Source organism: Nycticebus coucang, chromosome 10 (genome assembly GCF_027406575.1).
Source record: "Nycticebus coucang isolate mNycCou1 chromosome 10, mNycCou1.pri, whole genome shotgun sequence".
NCBI lineage: Eukaryota > Metazoa > Chordata > Mammalia > Primates > Lorisidae > Nycticebus > Nycticebus coucang.
Window position 1 is genome coordinate 28,038,163 of NC_069789.1, and position 17,678 is coordinate 28,055,840.

Here is a 17,678-nt window from a genome sequence, read left to right on the forward strand (position 1 = left end):
CATTAATTGTAGGATCAAGTTTAAGACCACTATTTCTTTGTTTAGTTTCTTTTTGGAGGATTTATCCACACTGCCAGAGGAGTGTTAAAATCTCTAGCTATTATAGTATAGCAAGATATCAAATTGTTCATATCTGTTAGGGTTTTCTTTATAAATTGAGGAGTATTCTAGTAGAGTAAATAAATGTTAAATATCAAAATCTCTTCATATTGAGTGTTTCCCTTGACAAATAAGTAGTGTCCATCTTCCCTTGTCTTTGTTGGTTTAAAACCTAATGTATCTACAAATAGAATTGCAACCCCTGTTTTTTTTTTTTTTCTCATTTCCATTTACCTGTGTTATAGATGACCATCCCTTCACCCCGAATCCTTTTTTATCTTTTATGGTAAGATGAGATTCTCATATGCAACATATATCTCATTTGAGTTTTTGTATCTTGTCCACCAAGCTGTGCCTCTTTAGAGGACAATTTAAGCCATTTGCATTAATTGAGAGAATTGATAAGCATGGTGGTGTTTTGTTTGTCATGTTTTTCAAATATCCAGTAGAAATTTTTGATCATTTCTTCATGGTGGATGGTAGGTTTTGTTCAAGGCTTTCTGGGTGAGTTTACTTTGGTGGCAGGCCATTGAGCTGGTCATTATGGAAATGGGTTTGAGTATTTCCCAGAGAGCTGGTTTAGTCATGGCAAATTTCTTCAATGTGTGTAAGTCATTAAAGTATTTGATTTTTCCATCACTAATGAAACTCAGTTTAGCTGAATACAGGATCCTGGGCTGAAAGTGGTTTTGTTTTAGGAGACTGAAGGTCGATGAACATCCTCTTCTGGCTTGAAAAGTTTCTGCTGAGAGATGTGTAGTCATTCCAATATTTCTCCTTTTATAGGAGAAATATTTGCTTTGCTTTTAGTTTTTTTGTTTATTTGCTTGTTTGTTTTTTTGAGACAGAGCCTCAAGCTATCACCCTGTGTACTGGGTAGAATGCTGTGGCATCACAGCTCATAGCAACCTCCAAGTTCTGGGCTTAAGTGATTCTCTTCCCTCAGCCTCCCAAGTAGCTGGGACTACACGCACCTGCCACAATGCCTGGCTATTGTTTTGGTTGTAGTTCTCATTGTTCTTTGGCAGACCTGGGCTGGATTCAAACCTGCCAGCTCTGATGTATGTGGCTGGCGCCTTAGCCTCTTAAGCTACATAATGTTTTTCTTATGTCTGGCTGCTTGCAGAATTTTCTCCTTCATCTTAACTTTGGAAAAGTTAATTATGGTGTGTCTAGGAGATGCTTTATTTGGATTGAGTGGTGCTGGGGTTCTGCAACTGTCTACTATCTGTTTTTCTGTATCTCTTGCCATGCTTGGGAAATTCTCCTCAATTCTATCTTAGAGTAGAGCATCTGTGTCTTCAGACATCCCCTTCTCTCTCAGTAATTCCTATGTTTGCTCTTTTGGAGTGGCCCCACAACTCTCTCAGGTAACGATCAATTTTTGCTCTCTACTTCTTTGCCTTTTTGAGTGTTTAGGAGCATTCAAAAGCTTTGTCTTCAACTTCTGAGATCCTTTCCTCTGCCTGCTCCACTCTATTAACAAGGGATTCTACTGTATTATAAAGCTCCTGGAATAACTTTTCCATGTCCTTAAGCTCTGCTGTTTCTTTTCTCATTCTGTCCATATCCTTGGAGATTTTGTTTTTGAATTCATTGATTTCTTGAGACAACTTTTGAACTACTCCTTGAATTTCAACTTCAAATTTTTCTTCCATTCTATTAATCTTATTTGCCATCCATATTTTGAAGTCTATTTCTGACATTTCAGCCATTTACCTATGAATGGCATCTTCTGTTTTATTTCCTTTGCCCTTCCTTAGGGAGTTGATCTACTCTGATATTCATTTTTCTAGAGTTCTTCCTGATGTATTAGGATTTAATCTCATCTTGGGAGAGATACAAGCTTCTGTGGTGCCCTGCCATCCCCCCCCCCGCCACTCCACCCTTGAAATTCCAAACCAGGTTCCAGCCACTCCACCCTTGAAATTCCAAACCAGTGCCAGCTGTGCCACTATTAGATGTCCAAACCAGGAGTCATCAGCTTCACCCTTGAAAATCAGAACAGGGGTCACCACCCACCCACCCGTTAAATTCCCAACCAGTTGTCAGAATGAGTGTGTCTGCACTGCACTTGCAGGGCAATGTCACATGTGTTTTTGTTTCCCAAAGTCCCTCTCTTCCCGTGTCCCGCTCCCCGGCCTCCACTCGAATCACTGTTTCCACACTTCTATCTGTACACTGCCCAGACCTCCTAGGGATTAGCCACACACTCTGGGTTCTGCAGAGGGTAGACTGTCAGACCACCAGACAAGGAGGGAACGGTGTACTGAAAGTTCAGTATTGCGGGGAGTGTATTTGTTCAGTTTTATGCTGGGCAGGATGATAACTAGGCTCACAAGTGGGACCTTTCTGAGGGAGGATCCCTCTGCTGAAACTTTTCAAGCCAGAAGAGTGTGGTCATCAACGTTTAATCTCCTAAAGCAAAATAACTTTCAACCCTGGATCTTGTACCCAGCTAAACTGAGTTTCATTTATGATGGAGAGATTAAATACTTTAGTGACATTCATATGCTGAAGAAATTTGCCGTAACCAAACCAGCTCTTCAGGATATTATCAGACCTATCCTACATAATAAGCAACCCAATCCTCTACCACAAAAGTAAACTCACTCAGAAACTTCTGATCAAACTCCAACTTCCACAATGGAAAAAGGATTAAAAATGTCCACTGGACTTTTGAAAAACTCAATACCCAAAATTTCACCAAACTTATCAATACTCTCCATTAATGTGAATGGCTTAAACTGCCCTCTAAAGAGACATAGGTTAGCTGACTGGATACAAAAACTCAGGCCAGATATTTGTTGCATACAAGAGTCACATCTTAACTGAAAAGACAAATACAGACTCAGGGTGAAAGGATGGTCATCCATATTTCAGGCAAATGGTAACCAGAAAAAAGCAGGTTGCAATTTTATTTGTAGATACAATAGGCTTTAAACCAACGAAAGTAAGGAAGGACAAGAATGGTCACTTCATATTTGTTAAGGGTAAAACTCAACATGATGAGATTTCAATTATTAATAGCTATGCACCCAACCAGAATGCACCTCAATTTATAAGAGAAACTCTAACAGACGTGAGCAACTTGATTTCCTCCAACTCCATAACAGTTGCAGATTTTAACACTCCTTTGGCAGTGATGGATCGATCCTCCAACAAACAGCTGAATAAAGAAATTCTAGATTTAAATCTAACCATCCAGCATTTAGATAGCAGACATCTACAGAACATTTCATTCCAACAAAACTGAATACATATACTTCTCATCAGCCCCCGGAACTTACTCGAAAATCAATCACATCTTAGGTCACATGTCTAACCTCAGTAAATTTAAAGGAATAGAAATTATTCCATGCATCTACTCGTATCATCAAGGAATAAAACTTGAGATGTATAACAACAGGAATCTGCATACTCATACAAAAATATTGAATTTAAATAACCTTATGCTGAATGATAGCTGGGTCAGAGATGAGATCAAGAAGGAAATTGCCAAATTTTTGGAAAAAAACGACAATGAAGACACAAACTATCAGAACCTCTGGGACACCACAAAGTCAGTTCTAAGAGGGAAATTTATACTACTGCAAGCCTTCCTCAAGAGAACAGAAAGAGAGGAAGTAAGCAACTTAATGGAACATCTCAAGTGACTGGAAATGGAAGAACACTCCAACCCCAAATCCAGTAGAAGAAAAGAAATAACAAAAATCAGAGCAGAACTAAATAAAATTGAAAACAAAAGAATAATACAACAGATCAGTAAATCAAAAAGCTGGTTTTTTGAAAAGGTCAAAAAAATAGATAAACATTTGGCCAACCTAATCAGGAAAAAAACAGTGAAATCTCTAATCTCATTAATCAGAAATAACAAAGACGAAATAACAACAGACTCGTTAGAAATCCAAAAAATCCTTAATGAATATTACAAGAAACTTTACTCTCAGATATATGAAAATCTGAAGGAAATTGACCATTACTTGGAAGCACGTCACCTTCCAAGACTTAACCAAAATAAAGTGAAAATGTTGAACAGGCCCATATCAATTTCAGAAATAACATCAACCATACAAAATCTCCACAAAAAGAAAAGCCCGGGACCAGATGGTTTTACGTCAGAATTCTACCAAACCTTTAAAGAGGAATTAGTACCGGTATTACTCAACCAATTCCAAAAGTTTGAAAAAGAAAGAAGACTACCCAACATGTTCTATGAAACAAACATCACCCTGATCCCCAAACCAGGAAAAGACCCAACAAGAAAGGAAAATTATAGACTAATATCACTAATGAATATAGATGTAAAAATATTCAACAAGATTCTAACAAACAAAATACAGCAACATATCAAACAAATCATACATCATGACCAAGTCAGTTTTATCCCAGGGTCTCAAGGCTGGTTCAATATACATAAATTTATTAATGTAATTCAGCACATAAACAAATTAAAAAACAAAGACCATATGATTCTCTCAATCGATGCAGAAAAAGCTTTTGATAACATCGAACATCCCTTCATGATCAGAACACTTAAGAAAATTGATATAGAGGGGGCATTTCTTAAACTGATAGAGGCCATCTACAGCAAACCCACAGCCAATATCATATTGAATGGAGTTAAATTGGAATCATTTCCACTCAGATCAGGAACCAGACAAGGCTGCCCATTGTCTCCATTGCTTTTTAACATTGTAATGGAAGTTTTAGCGACCGCAATGAGGGAAGAAAAGGTGATCAAGGGTATCCAAATAGGGTCAGAAGAGATCAAACTTTCACTCTTCACAGATAATATGATTGTATATGTGGAAAACACTAGGGACTCTACTACAAAACTCTTAGAAGTGATCAAGGAATACAGCAGCGTCTCGGGTTACAAAATCAACATTCATAAATTGGTAGCCTTTATATATATCAACAATAGTCAAGTTGAAAAAACAATTAAGGACTCTATCCCATTCACAATAGTGCCAAAGAAGACGAAATATTTGGGAGTTTATCTAACAAAGGACGTGAAAGATCTATATAAAGAGAACTATGAAACTCTAAGAAAAGAGATAGCTGAGAATGTTAACAAATGGAAAAATATACCATGCTCATGGTTGGGAAGAATCAACATTGTTAAAATGTCCATACTACCCAAAGCAATATATAATTTCAACGCAATCCCCATTAAAGCTCCACTGTCATACTTTAAAGATCTTGAAAAAACAATACTTCATTTTATATGGAATCAGAAAAAACCTCGAATAGCCAAGACATTACTCAGAAATAAAAACAAAGCAGGAGGAATCACGCTACTAAACCTCAGACTATACTACAAATCGGTAGTGATCAAAACAGCATGGTACTGGCACAAAAACAGAGAAGTAGATGTCTGGAACAGAATAGAGAACCAAGAGATGAGCCCAGCTAATTACCGTTATTTAATCTTTGACAAGCCAATTAAAAACATTCAATGGGGAACAGATTCCCTATTTAACAAATGGTGCTGGGTGAACTGGCTGGCAACCTGTAGAAGACTGAAACTGGACCCACACCTTTCGCTATTAACCAAAATAGACTCTCACTGGATTAAAGATTTAAACCTAAGACATGAAAATATAAAAATACTAGAAGACAGTGCAGGGAAACCCTTGAAGAAATTGGGTTGGGCGAGTTTTTTATGGGAAGGACTCCCCGGGCAATTGAAGTTGCTTCAAAAATACACTGTTGGGACTTGATCAAACAAAAAAGCTTCTGCACAGCCAAGAACACAGTAAGTAAAGCAAGCAAACAGCCCTCAGAATGGGAAAAGATATTTGCAGGTTATGTCTCCGACAAAGGTTTAATAACCAGAATCCACAGAGAACTCAAACGCATTAGCAAGAATAGAACAAGGGATCCCATCACAGGCTAGGCAAGGGACTTGAAGAGAAACTTCTCTGAAGAAGACAGGCGAGCGGCCTTCAGACATATGAAAAAATGCTCATCATCTTTAATCATCAGAGAAATGCAAATCAAAACTACTTTGAGATATCATCTAACTCCAGTGATTCTAGCCTATATCACAAAATCCCAAGACCAGAGATGTTGGTACGGATGTGGAAAAAAGGGAACACTTTTGCACTGCTGGTGGGAATGCAAATTAATACATTCCTTTTGGAAAGAGATATGGAGAACACTTAGAGATCTAAAAATAGATCTGCCATTCAATCCTGTAATCCCTCTACTGGACATATACCCAGAAGACCAAAAATCACATCATAACAAAGATATTTGTATCAGAATATTTATCGCAGCCCTATCCATAATTGCTAAGTCATGGAAAAAGCCCAAGTGCCCATCGATCCACGAATGGACTAATAAATTGTGGTATATGTACACCATGGAATATTATGAGCCTTAAAGAAAGATGGAGACTTTACCTCTTTCATGTTTACATGGATGGAGCTGGAACATATTCTTCTTAGTAAAGTGTCTCAAGAATGGAAGAAAAAGTAGCCAGTGTACTCACCCTTATTATGAAAGTAGTGTAGGACCTTCACATGAAAGCTATAACCCAGTTACAACCTAAGAATAGGGAGAAGGGGGAAAGGGAGGGGAGGGAGGGGAGGGAGGGGGAAGTTAGGTGGAGGGAGAGGGATTGATGGGATTACACCTGCGGTGCATCTTACAAGGGTATATGTGAATCTTAGTAAATGTGGAATGTAAAGGTCTTAGCAAAATAACTAAGAAAATGCCAGGAAGGCTATGTTACCAAGTGTGATGAAAATGTGTCAACCGGTCTATGAACCAAGTGTATGGTGCCTCATGATCATACTACTGTACACAGCTATGATTTAATTAAAAAAAAAAGAAAACTTACCTTTATACCTGTTTACCCTCTTCTGTTTTTAATGTATTATATATTTTTCTACATACATTTGGATGGAACCCTATCACTATTATAATTTTTGCTACCATAATGAAACCATCAGAAAACTCTTGAGAAGGATAGTCTAACATTTACTCATATTTTTGTTTAACATTTTTTTTCTTCTTCTTTCTAATGTTCCAATGTTCCTTCTTTTATTGTTTGGTTGTTTAATTTCTGTTTAAAGAACTTTAGCCATTCTTTTAAGGTAGGTCTATTAGCAACAAATTCTCTTACATTTCCTTTATCTGAGAATGTCTTGCTTTTCCCTTCTTTGACAAATATAGGATTCTGGGTTGACAATCCTCTTCTTTCAGAACATGAAAAATATTGTGTCACTTTCTTCTGACTTCCATGGTCATTTGAATTGTTTGTCTTATATAGATAAAATGTTTTTCCTCTAATTAATTTGAAATTTTTTCTGTGCCATTAGTTTTTAGAATTTTAATTTTGCTATGTCTTGATGTGGATTTCTTTGTCCTCATCGTGTTTTGAATTTCCTTAGTTTCTTTAATCTCTAGGTTTAGGTATCTTTTGTTAAATTTGGAAATTTTCACTCATTATTTCTTCAAGGATTTTTTCAGCCCTGCCTTCATTATCCTCTCCTTCTGAGACTCCAGACACAAATGCTAGATCTTTTTTTATAGTTGCACAGCTTCATGAGAGATGTTTTAGGTCACTGCTTTGCTTCTCTATCTACTCCATTCTGTCATTAAACCCATTCATCAAGTTTTTAAAAATTCTGTCAATGTATTTTTTAGTTCTATGGTTTCTATTTGGTTCTCTTTATGCCCTCTATTTCTTTGCTTGACTATTTCTATTTTCTTGTGTGTTACCATCCAGTGGGGATGAATGTCCCATTTCCCGTCTTGGCTTTCCATGAAAACTTCCATGGAGGCATTTGAATACCTCATTACAGTTTTCCAAGAGCAGAACTTTAGGCTCCACACCCAACCCTTTTTTCCTCTGTGGTATTTGGCTGGACTAGAATGGCTATTGCCTAAAACTTTTTGTCTTGCTCGGCTGGCCCTTTTCTGGTCCTTTAAACAGTGGGCTTTTTGTGTCCTTCCCTATTGGTGTTTCCAGGTTACTAGTTTCTTCAGCTTCAAGAATGAGATACATGAAGCAAAAAGAATACCTAGGGAACTTAGCACCATGTCACTCCTAACCAGGTTTCCTTTTCTTCTCCGCCTTTCACTGTCTTCTTATGGTTACTTTATATATAATATCCAGAGATTTTAGTTGTGCTCAGCAGAAAGAATAACAAAAAGTATGTCTATTCTATTTTTTCTGGAATCTTATACCTGAGTTTTAATAGTCTTTTGTGATATATGCTATCATACCAAGAAGTTCTAGCTGGTGTATGAGTAAAGTTTTGGAGCACATGTTTAGTTTTCTTCTGTGACAAAAGAAATTTGTGGTGAGTTCCTCATAATACTTATACTTGAATACAGTAATAATTTGATATATTATTTTTTCTTGTCAAAACATGCATTAAAACTAATTTTTTTATATTTTTAATGCCTAAAATTATTTTTATACTCACCCTTCCCAGTTTATTCATATGTGTGTTAAAATATTAAACCAAAATTGAGTATATTTTTAAAAGGGAAAAAGAATGCTTCAACCAACACTAAGTAGTATGAATTCATTATTACCTGAATTTTTTATAGTCATCCTCTTAATAAGATTATATTTGCTTTGTGTGATATTTCATGATATGCCACTTGTCTTTACCCTCTCTTTTCCCCTATATCATATATTCAGAGAAATGTCAACAAATTTTTCCATATCCGGGAGTAGTTTCATGTTACATGAAGATTGTATAATTTGTGGAGACTTATTTTATAATAAGTAATGCAAGGTTTTAGAATACTCAGTGCAAATGAAGGGTCCAGGAAACTGAAGCTTCACTAGCTTTGTGGTATTATAAAGTTTTCAATTGTAAAATAGAAAGACAAGAAAGAGTTATTTTCTGATCATTATATTTCTTATGAATTTAATAACCTTTAAAATAAGCCACACCACATAGATCATAAAGGGCAAAGTGCCCCCCACATTCTCCATGCACTGTTGCACAAGGACATTTGCTTTACATTCCAATTTTTATGGAACCTTATTTCTTCTGCTCTCTTCTTTTCTCCTCCAGTTCTGTCTTTCTATTATTTTTGGTGTTGTTAGCAGTGATTTTTTTCACCTTTGTGACCCTGATTGAACCAGTACAAAGGGGCAGGGAGAAAAAGGCTTATCTTCCCTACATTATTATATAGATGGTTGGAAAATTTAGGAAACAATCCTCCAAGGCAGGAAGATTGCTTGAGCACAGTATTTTGAGACAGTCCAAACAAGAGTGAGACCCCATCACTACTAAAAACAGAAAATTAGCTGAGCACAGTGGTTGCCTAACATTTTTTGTCTTGCTAGGCTGGCCCTTTTATTGTCCTTTAGACAGTGGGCTTTCTGTATAGTCCACAAGTATCTGGTACCACAGCTACTTTTGAGGCTAAGACAGAAGGATCAGGTGAGCCCAGGAATTTTGGATTGCAATGGGCTATGATGAGGCCACTTCACTTTAGCCTGGTGACAAAGTGGGACTGTGTCTCCAAAAAAGAAAAGAAGAGAAAAAGAAAGAGGTAAAGGCTCTATTTTTTTAAGCTGTATAGTATTCCGTGGTATACATATACCACAACTACCTCTTTTATGTTTACATGGAGGGACCTGGAACATATTCTCCTCAGTAAAGTATCTCAAGAATGGAGGAAAAAGTATTCAGTGTACTCAGTACTTCTATGAAATGTACTTATATTTACTCACACTTTGTTATGAAAGATAGAGCACAACTATAGCCCAGGATGAAAGAGAAATGGCATGGGAAGGGAGAGGAGGGGAGAGGTTTGATAGAGGGAGGTTAAAAAGCAGGACCACACCTATGGAACATATTGCAAGGGTACAAGTCAAATCTGTCAAGTGTAGAACATAAATGTCTTAAAACAGTAATCAAGTAAATGAGGTGAAAGCTGTGTTGATTGGTTTGATGTAACCATGTCAGATTGTATTAAAAAGAAATCAATATATTGTACCCCACATATGCATAAATGTATTTATGATCTGGTGCCTGTGGCTCAGTCGGTAAGGCATCAGCCCCATATACCAAGGGTGGCGGGTTCAAACCCAGCCCCGGCCAAACTGCAACCAAAAAATAGCCGGGCGTTGTGGTGGGCGCCTGTAGTCCCAGCTGCTCGGGAGGCTGAGGCAAGAGAATCACTTAAGCCCAGGAGTTGGAGGTTGCTGTGAGCTGTGTGAGGCCACGGCACTCTACAGAGGGCCATAAAGTGAGATTCTGTCTCTACCAAAAAGAAAAGAAACAAAGAGGCATTCTCCAAATAGGCCCTAATCCAGTTAGTGATTTTCTTGTAATTGGAGGAAAAATAAGTTGAAGAAATTTATTAAGTTTATTGTTATAAATCTAAATAATAATAAATGTATATAATTTGTATAAATTATACATTTATAATAAATAATAATTGAGGACATATAATTCCTCTTAGATAACACTGCCTGTTACGTGACCAGAGACATGAACGAGCAGCAGCTTTGCTGTAGGTGTAAACTCACTCCTGTAATTGTTAAGTCAAGAAACAGACTATACACGGTGGGATGGCATATAGCAAAGTTCTTTATTCCAAGTTTAAGTTTTATACTTTTCCAGTCATGTACATACCTAATCTATTATCTGTTAGTCTCATCATTATCTTCTTTTACCTATTTGAAATTTAACATGAAAGGAAATATAACTTGAAAGGAAATATTTTGTTATCATATCAATACAATCATTTTGTAGTAAAACTCTTCTTCTAAACAGTGACTAATTTGGGGACAGGTAGCTAAAAGGAGATCACAAAGATGAAAGTAGCCACAGGGGAATTGAATATCTTCAAGCATTCACTCAGTTTACTCAGTATGAAGTAATGACTGTGATCTTCCTTCAGGGCAGAGCACCTATAGACCTCTGACAATATGTTGTTAACATATATCAACCCTCTGGCCTGTATCTCTGAGGAAGGGCGGCATGCCCTTGGATCTCAGGCTTCACGGGGTGTACTGCTTCAGAGAAAAGGCCTAAGAAATTCCAAAACCCTAACTCTGCGAGTAACCCAGGGGGGTCCAAGCCTCTTAAGCCTCTGGAAGAAAAGGATGTCATTTTAAACTCACACTGAATTTACTTTGTGTGCTTGATGTAGGATATGCTTATTTTTAAATATTATCCTACACTGCCTGATATTTTAGAACTCTTAGAACTCTATGACATAACAGAATAATATCATTAGTTCTTTACTCCTCCTATTTTGCTCTTATTCAACCCACCCAGGACCCAAAGCCATGCCTGCAACATTCATTATCAGCCAAATACAACTCCTAAACTTTATCATTTAAAATGTGGTAACTGTAATACATTTTGACTACAGGGATATAAAGAAAATTAGGCTTGTTATCTCCAAATTAATTTCATTCATTTTGAATGAGAGAAAATCTGTGGAAACTTTTTAACTTTCAGGTCATTTTTGTGCCGCCATCTTTTCTGGGCTGATGAGTTATTTCAAGCCTGTCTGCTTTACATAAAAGGACTTTGTGAAGATGCAGTTACTCTCAAAAACTGTAATGAACATGAAGATAATATGCCTACAATATGCCTTGTAAAGGTTGGTAAAGGTACAATGTTGCAAGCTAATATTGATATATGGAAATGAGGAAAATGAAATAGAGTTTGGAACAAAGCAAATATAGATTTATTAATCCATAAGTAAACCATTTCTATGGATGTGAGTAAGGCATTCAATATATATTTTTTGAAAGTTAGGTTGGGTCATGAATTTCAGGTCAAGAATAATAAAACAAGGGAAAAGTAGAGTCTTAATATGCCCACAAGGTAGGGAAACTCCTAAAGTGGGTTAGTGAGGATGGTTTGCAAGAATAGGAGTTTCTGAAACTGTACATGGAGAAGCCAGACTCAGATAGAGAGAAAACAAAGATTTTTAGCCAAGAGAATCAAGCTGGGCCAGAGATTGGAAGGTGGCCAGTTGTACATTTAGCATTGGAAAACTGTGTACTGCCTGGGGATGCAGACACCAGTGAAGATCCACAATAAAGAGGTAAGGGGGATAAAGCAACGTTATTAATATGAAGAATGGGAATGTTCAGAAGTTAATGCCATAAATGGTATTAATGAGTATACTCTGCTGGGATGAAAGCACATTTTTTTTATGTTATTTTTTTATTTATTTATTTTTATGTTATTTTTTTATTTATTTATTTTTATGTTATTTTTTTATTTATTTATTTTTATTAAATCATAGCTGTGTACATTAGTATGATCATGGGGCACCATATACTTGGTTCATAGATCGTTTGACACATTTTCATCACACTAGTTAACATAGCTTTCGTAGCATTTTCTTAGTTATTTTGCTAAGACCTTTACATTCCACATTTATTAGGGAACACTTTTGCACTGCTGGTGGGAATGCAAATTAATACATTCCTTTTGGAAAGAGATATGGAGAACACTTAGAGATCTAAAAATAGATCTGCCATTCAATCCTGTAATCCCTCTACTGGGCATATACCCAGAAGACCAAAAATCACACCATAACAAAGATATTTGTATCAGAATATTTATTGCAGCCCTATTCATAAATGCTAAGTCATGGAAAAAACCCAAGTGCCCATTGATCCACGAATGGATTAATAAATTGTGGTATATGTACACCATGGAATATTATGAAAGCACACCTTTAAAGGGGGTGAAATTTTTAGAACTAGAGGTTAAAGAATATATGTGGATCATTTTATCCAGATCTTTACTTTCAATTGATAAAACTCAGTTCAAGAGAGAGTGTTGCTTATCCAAGTCTGAAGAATCAGGTAGAGTTGACTCTTTAGATTATATTTCATATTTAAGAGTGGTTTTATTGGGTAGAAGCTTGGGTGTTTAATAAAAATGTAGATATTAGTGTCTCCTTTTGAGGAAGCAAGTAGTAAGTAGTGCTGGTAATCTACATTTTTAACAATTCCCTCAGGTAATTCTTATGTTGGATAAATTTTTAGAATTACTCTCAAATAACAACTATTGAAAATTTCTAGACATGCTATTTTAGGAAAACAATTATGATACCTGTGACAGGAATTGGAAGTGGGTAGGCACTGGGATAATACAGGTGTAAACAATAAGGACTTCAGTTAGGATGTTGGTGGTGAGACCAGAAAGGAAGACAGATTTCTGAGATACATATGAGTGGAAATATTGGGACCTGGTAATCAGATACAGGACTAGTAGAAGGAGAACTCAAAGATTAAACTCAAAATTTTAAGGCAGGAGAATTACTTTCTTTTTGTTTTGTTTTGTGAAAAGACAAATTATTCATTTTCATAGCATAACTAGAGTTAAAGATAAGAGCATATTTATTAATGAAAATGTATTTTCACAAGAGAACACAGTTTAGGAAAAATAATACTGAAAGGAGGAAGAATGATGGAACGTACGTACATACACGAATTGATGGAACATTACAGTCTGAGATTACTTGAGAAAAATTTGTAGCATAGTTGATAGGAATTCCTCCCTCCTGGATTCGGAATAAATTCACAATAAAATGTACCTGACTGGATTATTCAATTTTAGCCTCATTTTATGTTTATGATTTTAAGTTTTACAAGTAATTGTGACTTCACAAGTAAAAGTAATTCCTAGGATTGGTGGGTTCCCTGTGTTCACAGATTTTTCAAAAACACCTCTACTCTTACATTTTTCTGCTTTGGATTAATCTTAGTTATCACTTGAAATAACAACATATTTTTATGTCTTTTAATTAATATTTAGTTAGATTTAACTATTAGTGTTTGAATTTAAATAACATATAAGGCAGATAGCATATAAGGCATAAAGTACCTAAAGAAGAAATAATAAAGTATGGTCTTCTTTCTGATTTAAAAATATGATCAAATATTTTATCTCTTGTTTTGGTACATGGATTTTGACTTTACAACACTCAACATTTACTATCATCTTATTAGCTGGATAGTTCTCGAACCTATTCTCTAGATGAATTTTGTGAAGAGCAGTTACAACAAGCTACCCAGGCAATGAAAAAACTTGAGGATGTTAGAGATAAAGCAGCTTCCAAGATGCAAAGTACATTTTTGAAGGTAATTCTTTAATTATTTCTTATTTACCAGAATTGCTATGTACTGACTGAAGCAGGTGATTCCATCCCTGGAAAAAGTATCAGAAATGGACAGGTAGAGCAATAAAGGTGGTTAATAATAGTACCATGCATTTAATATATACAAAAACTTTTCCAGGTGGGTGTAAAATGCAAAAACAAAATGCATGTGTGTACATATGTATTAATGAATATATATGTTTATATATGCAACATAAAGATGCTTACAGTTTAACTTGCTCTGACATACAAAGGCTAATGTGATTAGTTACAAAATTCACAGATAAAGAAATACCCATTGTTCAGGAGAAACATAAGGATTAAACAAAATTTTGCTAAGGATTTTATAAAGAAAACTCCATAATATAATGAGCAAAGTCCTCAAAACATTCTTATATGCTATATGTATTACTCCTTTCACAGGGCTGTTTTATATAGTTTCCCAAACAGTAATGGCAATACATGAATGCATAATTCAACAAATGAAGTATGTTGAGGAACTAGATGATGTGGTATCATCTAGTTAGGGACTTGTTGCCTCTGCTATTTAAGCTGAATATAGGTGGATACTTGAAGCTTTCTGGAGGAATGGATGGAGTAGGTGTCCCTCAAACTATTTTTATATATTATTTCTCTGAATTGAACTTGTGATGAATAGAGGGTTGCTAATGGCCTTAAGGTTTTACCTCTTGACAAGAAGATGAAGTGCAGCTATTTAATGACAAATAAAACTGCAAAGTTTGAACACCTCCCATTCCTTATCTTTATTTCTCATAGTTCCATAACCTTCTCAAGCCCAGCCATGCAGAAAATTTGGCCAAAGATAGTATAAATCAAAAAGTAATTGACAAGATTATTAGGTAGGCCACTGAGATAAAAGTAAAATATCACTCAGAGTCATTCTACTTCTTCCTATTCAGCTGATATTGAATCAGATCCCAGAATCTGTTCATAAATACCTGTTAAGAGATTTCTCTTAAATTAATTTCAGACAAGAATCTGTTAGACCCACTTCCAAACCTGATGTTTGATAATTACCAAAACTATTCACCCCATGGAAGTATGTAGAATTAATAAAGGTGAAATTATAAAACTGAGAAATGATGGTCCTTAACATTATTATTAAAGCATTCAGTATCGCTAAATCTTTGCGTTTTTTTTTCTCTTCAGTTGTTACCTTTCAAACAGGTTATGAGCCTCTATTTGTGGCATAGCTCCTTAATCTGGCAAGCACATCAGCCAGGTCCCAAGGGGCTACATTCTTCAAGGAATTTTCCCATTTCCTGAGTGAGGTTACAAAGGCCTGATGTTATCTCTACTATAATTATTTGGAATTTCATTATGATATTTGACATATTTAAAGAGTAAGGACAGTAGTTTTCAAAATTCCATGACCAAAGAATTACCTAGATTTCTGTTCTAGTAGGCATACCCTGAGGATTTCCATTTCCTTTATCTTTTATTTATTTTTATCTTTTATATATCATTTATTCTTTTTAAAAATTTTCAGACAATGAGTATACAGTTGATTAGATTATGGTGTTGGGGTTCGTTAGGTAAGGTTTCTGTTGTAGTTGTGCCCCTCACCCAGGAGGTATGCTATATACCCTTACATTGTGCCCATTAGGTGAGAGCACAACAACCTCCCTCCTTCTTCCCTCTCCCTGTGCCACATCCACCCGTTATCCCCCCACCCCCAACTTGAATTAAATTGAGTTTTTCTCTTGTGTGGATGTGTATTAGTTCATCTATTGGCTTCATGTTGGTATTAAATACATTGCATACTTGCTTTTCCATTCCTGTGATACTTTACTAAAGAGAATGTGGTCCAACTCTATTCAGGTTATATAAAAAATATAAACTTTCCATCTTTTCATGGCTGAATAGTATTTCATGGTATACATATACCATAGTTTATTAATCCATTCATTTGTTGATGGGCATGTGGGTCAATTCTTGGTGATTGATTGTAAATTGAGCTGTGGTTAAACAATCTACGGCAAGTGTCCTTATGGTAAAATGATGTTTTTCTTCTAGGTAGATATCTAGTAATGAAATTGCATGATCAAATGAAAGGTCTGTTTTGAGTTCTTTGCGGATTCTCCATACTTTTTTCCAAAGAGGTAGTACTAGTTTTTAATTCCAGCAGCAATGTAAAAATATTCCCTTCTCTCCACATCCATGTCAGCATCTACAGCTTTGGTACTTTTGGTACTTCTGTGATGTGGGCTATTCTCATGGGGGGTTAGGTGTCATCATCTGTAGTTCTGGTACTTTTGGTACTTTTGTGATGTGGGCTATTCTCAGGATGGTTTTATTTACATTTCTTTGATGACTAGGGGCAATGAGAATTTTTTCATAAGTTTTTGGCCATTTGTACTCTTCAGAGAAAGTTCTGCTCGTGTCTCTAGCCCAGTGATAGATGGGATTGTTTGCTCTTTTTTATTATTATTAAATCATAGCTGTGTACATTAATGTAAGTATGGGGTACCATGCCCTGGTTTTATATACAATTTGAAATATTTCATCACACTGGTTAACATAGCCTTTCTGGCTTTTTCTTAGTTATTGTGTTAAAACATTTATATTCTACATTTAGTAAGTTTCCCATGTACCCTTGTAAGATGCACCATAGGTGTGGTCCCACCAATTACTCTTCCTCCACTCATCTTCCCCACTCCCTTTCCTTTCCCCTTTCCCCATATTCTTAGGCTATAATTGGGTTATAGCTTTCATATGAAAGCTATAAATTAGTTTCATAGTAGGGCTGAGTACATTGGATTCTTTTTCTTCCATTCTTGAGATTCTTTACTAAGAAGAATATGTTCCAGCTTCATCTATGTAAACATGAAAGAGGTAAAGTCTCCATCTTTATTTAAGGCTGCATAATATCCCATGGTGTACATATACCACAACTTATTAATCCATTCATGGGTCAATGGGCACTTGGGCTTCTTCTATGATTTAGAATTATGAATTGGGCTGCAATAAACATTCTGGTACAAATACCTTTGTTATAATGTGATTTTTGGTCTTCTGGATATATACCTAGTAGAGGAATTGTAGGATCGAATGGCAGGTCTATTTTTAGATCTCTATGTGTTCTCCAAACATCTTTCCAAAAGGAAAGCATTAGTTTGCATTCCCACCAGCAACGTAGAAGTGTTCCCTTTTCTCCACATCCACGCCAACATCTCTGGTTTGGGATTTTGTGATACGCGCTAATCTCACTGAAGTTAGATGTTATCTCAAAGTAGTTTTGATTTGCATTTCTTGGATGATTAAAGATGATAAGCATTTTTTCATATATCTTTAGGCCATGCACTTATCTTCTTCAGAGAAGTTTCTTTTCAAGTCACTTGCCCAGCCTGAGATGAGATCACTTGTTCTTTTCTTGCTAATAACATCTGCGTTCTCTGTGGACTCTAATTTGTGGACATTGATCTCATACCTTGAGCCAT

At 35.9% G+C, this 17,678-nt stretch overlaps 1 protein-coding gene across 1 annotated transcript in view; it reads left to right on the forward strand.

The window, feature by feature from the left end:
• The window catches only part of DNAH14 (dynein axonemal heavy chain 14), an 862,921-nt gene that overhangs the window by 71,997 nt on the left and 773,246 nt on the right, over positions 1-17,678 (forward strand). Inside the window, 2 exon segments of the mRNA XM_053607548.1 lie at positions 11,553-11,697; positions 14,069-14,200. Of these exon segments, the coding sequence (XP_053463523.1) occupies positions 11,553-11,697; positions 14,069-14,200 (277 nt within the window).